At 36.2% G+C, this 6,000-nt stretch overlaps 1 protein-coding gene across 4 annotated transcripts in view; it reads left to right on the forward strand.

Moving 5' to 3' along the window:
• The window catches only part of PTPRK (protein tyrosine phosphatase, receptor type, K), a 756,434-nt gene that overhangs the window by 598,882 nt on the left and 151,552 nt on the right, over positions 1-6,000 (forward strand). For all 4 annotated transcript variants that reach the window (XM_006834676.1, XM_006834677.1, XM_006834675.1 and 1 more), the window contains exon 13: positions 3,913-3,949. In XM_006834676.1, the coding sequence (XP_006834739.1) occupies positions 3,913-3,949 (37 nt within the window). The remainder of the gene's footprint in view (positions 1-3,912; positions 3,950-6,000) is intronic.

The following is a 6,000-nucleotide window of genomic DNA, read 5'->3' on the forward strand; positions in this document are numbered from 1 at the left end:
TGGGCTGGATTTACACAGGGTCTACAGCAATGCATTCAAACATAGAAATAATTGTGAGGACAAGATAGTATTTCTTTTTTCGCTTTTTTGTACCTGGGGTCACTGTAAGTCAGAACTGACTCAGTGACACCTAACAACAGGCTTGCAGCTCAATGCCAGTTGCAGTTCATATGATTCGTGTTTTGGAGTAGCTGTTTTTACTTGAGCCTTCTTCAGGGAAGCCCACAATAGCAATTTTGAGTAAAATGATTGGGAAAAGTGGGTGCACTGCTGCCTTGCCACCACCCACGGTAAATATTAGGACTTGTTCTTGATTTTTTGCTCAGTAGTGGCACACTTCAAAAGATTAAATTTACTGTAGGATAAACAAAATGCGTGTTACACAGCAGGCTAATAAACCTTTCTAAACTTTTCAAGGGGTACAAGCCTAATAGTTAGTAACAAGTAACAATCCTCTGATTGCAAAGTAATAGATGTGCCTGTGGCACATCTGACAGACCCTAAATACAAGCCTGCCTAGAGGTGGCTGGATGCTGTGCCGTTAGAGAAGCTGGCTTTCCATTTCCCTGGCTGCCCCTCCCTTTCCCGTTTTGGACACAGCTGTTTTTGAACACTGCTGCTGATCCCAAATGAATATTGAAGAGAAAATCACAACAGGATGTTAGAAGCTACTACTGGTTCCATATATGGAGAAACAACCTGGCCTTTCACACCTCATGCTGTTCTCGTTGAGAAAATTTCTTTCCCTAAACTTATTTATTCGTTTATTTTTATTTTTTGTTATAGAGTGATGGGGGGGAAATTTTGAGAATAGAAACTTGATCAATTTAAAATCAATCGACGAATAACATTTGCAACACTTGTAACTAGAGCTCTGGTAGCACAGTGGGTTAGCGCTCAGCTACTAACCAGACAGTTGGTGGTTGGAAGCCACCAGCCGCTTTGATGGATAAATATGTGGCAGTCCGCTTTGCACAGATTGCAGCCTTGGATATCCTTTAGGACCATTCTACTCTATCCTGTAGGCTTGCAATGAGTCAGAATACACTTGATGGCACACAACAATAACAATTGTAGAGGAAATTGCAGGGTTTGAGTAATTGAGTCCCTGAAGTAGGAACCAAACAGATGATATGAATTTATGTTATATACTTGGATTGGTCATATTATATCTTAAAATACTCTGATTAGAAGATATTCATGAGAATCCATTTGCATTTCTATAGTAGCCATAGAACGTAGGATTTTGATTGACTATTTTCTGTTATCTTTCTGTGCACCTATGTGGTAAGCTCATCATATGGTGGTGGTGTTTATGTACCATGGAATCAGTTCCGACTCATAGCAACCCTGAACTCAGTTTCTGAGGCTGTCAATCCTTACAGGAGCAGAAAAAGCCTCATGTTCTCCCGTGGAACAGCTGGTAGTTTTGAACTGCTGACCTTGAGTTTAGAGGCCCTATTTGTAAGCACTGTGCTACCAAAGCTCAGAGTAAAGGGTAAAGAAAAGTGGTACAGGATCTTCTAAAGTGTAATCTGAAGCCAGACACTGCTCACAGTTGAAGTTGCTGTTCTCATCTAGTTTATTTCTGTTTAAGTTGGAGGCTGTAGAGGTGCCCGTTTCACACTTCCGTATCATTCTGCAGCACTAGTGCAATCTGGCACGCTGGTAACTATGTAACTAGATAGGAATGGAGCCCTGATAGCATGCTAGTTTAGCACTTAACTGCTAATCAGAAAGTTGATGATTTGCACCCATCAGCCACTTCGTGTGATAAAGATGTGGCAGTCTGCTTCATGAAGATTATATAAAAATTCATCTCACTGCTCAAAAATGAAACTAAAGAATTATTTTGTTCCAAGTCTAAAACAGCATAGGAGTAGGCATATAATTCTGTGTTTGGGTTTTTATCTTTAGAGAGGTGAGAGATTCCAAATTAACTTTTGTTATTTGGTCTATGCTATGAGAAGAGTGTTAATGAATGTTAGGTACTTATAAAGGATTCTTCTGGCAGCATTTAAACACTTTGATAAAAATTTTCTCTTCTAATTGCTAATATATCTATGCTGTCTTATAATCAAAGAACAGAGTTGCAACAATATATTTCACAGTTATCTTGACAAAGAGTTTTAAAATTATGCGGCCCCCACAAGCAAAGGCTAGTAATGCCAATATAGTTAACAGCTGTTGATTTTAGGAACTCTAAATCTCTCTGGGCATTTATTAGAATGTGAAATAGTCTCTTGCAGTTTACTGGACTGCTAACCACAAGGTTTGTGGTTCAAACCCACCAGTCAATCCTTGGAAACCCTTTACAAGGTCTCTATGAATCCCAACTGACTTGGTGGTATTTAACAGCAACAATATTGTATTATGAAGGGCCCTCGGGTGACAAGTAATAGAAATAGAAAATTTTATTTTTTTAACATAAGTGCTCAAATAAAATTTATAGACTTTTAGTTTGTCAGCATATAGTTGTTTTTGTTTAGTGCCATATAGTCAGTTTCAATTCGTAGCTATCTGATATAGGGTTTCCAAGGAAACACATTTGTTGTTGTTATTATTGGTAAGTGTTGAGTTGGTTCCAAGACATAGGGTCCCTGTATAGGGTTTCTTGATGAATTTGAACCATGAACCTTGCCATTCAAACCGACCTTGAGGTCCAGTGTTTAGCCCACAGTTTTTTTCAGGGAAAAAAACCACAAAAACTTTTTTTTAAGATAAGGGGAGATTGAGATACAATTGTGACAGAATGCTATGTTAAACAAATCTCAGGATATAACAAATTATTTTAATGATAGTTGAGATGATAATTTAACACATCCCTGTAACCTTCTGCCATGCTTCCTGACACCCCGTGTTCTGTGCCTTTGTTTGTCTTACCTGATAAAATTTGTTCTCCCTCTCTGCTGTTGGGTTGTTCTCCCTGTCTGCAATTTGGAATGTACCGCAGCATTTTACCTGGATATGTCTCCCTGTTTCGCCAAATCTTTTTCATCTTTGAATAAAACTACTGATTTTTATTTCCCTAAAAACAAAACAATACAACTCGAGATGGAGTTACAGATGTGTCTTGGCAACACATAGACCTGGCTTTGACATAGTTTCCAACCTCTTGTATATTCAAAAAGAAACATTAAGTGAACCATATTCTGGAGGAATGAGGTCAGGGTCTAAAAGTATCTAGCATAACATGTGCATTCTACTCTCTGTGTTCACTCCCAGAACATTGAAAAAAAAAAAGAAAGAAATTGAAAGAAAGAAGATTTGAAATAATTCTGTTCTCTCCTATTTCTGCTTCCTCTACCCCATCTGTCTGGCAAAAGGAGGAAAAGAATATACAACGAGAAACAATTTCTCTCTAAAAGTTAAATTATAAAAGAAAAATGGAAGAATTGGTGTAATTAATTATAACTGTGCTTCAACTATTATTTAGCTTTTTTAGGCTTGCTAGGATCCAAGTAAGAGCGTTTAATGCTTGGGTATGGTGTGAATTTACAAAGATGATGTTAAAATGAAATTAATTTTTACATCTGACTTATATCAACTTTGCAAATATATTTTCTGATAGTTCAAAAATTACAGTAGAAGCAGATAGAATACTCTCCTGCTTGTTCCAGAAAAGAGAGCCTTTTGCATTACAAGGTGAAAATGGTACCTACATCTCAGAAAAGACTGGGAAGTTTTTTATAGGCTTTTACTGTAGAGGTTTTGTCTCTCTCTGTGTATGTGGTTGTATTTAATCTCTCTGAGAACACACCTAAAAAATAAATTTTTTTAATGATAGATATCTATTCTTTGTGGTCTTATTTTCTGACCTCAGACTGGTCTTCATAAAAGTTATAATTCATGAAACAAGGATACATTCATTATCTGTATACTGACTGTTTTCTTGGATTTTTACACCAATAGGAAACCAAAACCCAGTGTGTACGAATTGCTACAAAAGGTAAGATGATTTTCTCTTCTTTATTTTTTTACATACTCCATTTTCTCCTTTCTAAAATGAAAGAGCTTTGTTCCTGTTTCTGGGCTAATTAAATGTGGCATTTCTATGACAGAGTATTTGTGGTAGGGCCCAGTACACTGCCAGCCAAGTCCTCAACCTCACTTGGGTGTCTTGAGCATATAATGGGGTGCTATATTCCATCCTCTACAACAAGAAGTACTTGAGTGGAGGAATATCATTATGAAAATAAGAAGGATTTAGGAAAACTTAAAAAGGCTTACTTCTGCCATTTACAGTCTGAAAAGTCTTGTACTATATCAGCTGATAAGGAAAAGCTCAGCAATATCAGCTCAAAATAGCGAGTTGCTTGTGTACAAGTCTCTGTTATTCTCCGTATTAGCCAACTAAACATAAAAAGAACCAAGGTAACTTATAAATATGTAGCAGCATATGTGTAAAGAATGGTCCATATCTTCATCAATAGCACAGTTTTATTAAAGAGGATGTGCTTGTTTTTTGGTTTTTGGTATTTTTTTTCCCCATGAAATTCGATCTGTGTTGCCAAAAAATTCGATCTGTGTTGGCTAGTGGCAAGGGCAACCCCTACTGACTGCATATTGTGGTTTACTTGTTTCTTTAAGAAGATAAAACATTTTTATCTTTGAGTGAGTACCAGTGTGCAGAGTAGGGGAATGGTCCACTGTATCAATCACTTAAAAGTTATTTTCTTGCATAAATAAGAGATAGAGAAAACTACGTGTTGTGGTCTAGCAAGAAAGAGCTTCATGCATGCTGACATGACCCACCTCAGAGGATTGATTCTCTGTGTGATTTGCTACCAGAATTAGCATTAGACCCACATCTATGAGCAGCAGTCAATTTGTTTGGACTAAAAATGAATGGCTATAATCTGTTTGTGCTGGCATTTTTCCTGCTATCATTTTTCTCCATCTAATCATCAATCTGCTCAACTAAGCATTTGTGTTTTTGTAAAGGCAATAAAGACAGACTGGTTTTCTTTAACTCATGAGAAGTAATAAAGGGATTTGACAGGAAAGAAAAAACACTTTTTAGTTCCTATAGTAAGATCTCTTAATGATAGCTAAAAGAGGAAAGCAAACTAAGGTAAATTTAAAAAGGGAAAGAAAAAGCATGGAAATGCATACATTGAATAAGCATTTATCTTTAAAAATTTAGCTTATGGATCAAGAGTTAAGAATTGAAATTTTTAGAAGCTACTCATAGAAGACATTTTGGTGCATAGAAAATAGATCTAGAAATATAAAAGCATCTTGCATCAGCCTCCCAAATACTCTTTAGACATTGTCATGCTGTGTTTCTATAACTGAGAAAAAGTTGTAAATGTTAGCCAATACATGTGTTATTTGGCTTTACCATGAGTAATCTTAAGTGTCATTTTGTCCCTCCTGCAACATAAATAAAATTATAATGACAAATATTTGTTTAGATCATGGAAATCAGGCTTAGCGTGTGATATAGAAGGATCTCAAAGGTGGGATGACTTTATTTTTGGGAGTTCCCCATTGTTTAAGAATGTAGCCCTATTGTACTTCTTCCTGTCAGATGGTCTTGTGGTAGAGTGAATTACATAGTAAAGTCTACTCGGTTCAGGTCATAACTCCCCTCTTTATTAGTTCTTTCAAGTTGTGCAATTCTCTCATCTTAAACATAAGAAGCAGCATTCATATGCTTTACTAGTATTATGGAGATTTAAAAAATACTATGTATCTAGAGTGCTTGAATAGTGCCTGTCATTACATAAGCAGTATAAAAGGGTGAACTACTATTTTAATCAACACTGCAGTTATTTTCATCATTGTTTATCTTACTTCAAGAAGAAATTATATATACAAACAAAGAAATTCAAAGTTTTAGGGCATGTATCGTTTGACAAAAGGTGTTGAGTTTATTGGGCTTTTTTCTTAAATGTTTTATTGTGACTTATGTGATAGTTTACATGGGAGAACATTGGTTTTGCATTCATTCTATCATATATCGTCTCATTGCCATAGTTACAATCCCCTCCATGC

The sequence above is a fragment of the Chrysochloris asiatica genome, unplaced genomic scaffold, assembly GCF_000296735.1.
Source record: "Chrysochloris asiatica unplaced genomic scaffold, ChrAsi1.0 scaffold00013, whole genome shotgun sequence".
NCBI classification, from domain to species: Eukaryota; Metazoa; Chordata; class Mammalia; order Afrosoricida; family Chrysochloridae; genus Chrysochloris; species Chrysochloris asiatica.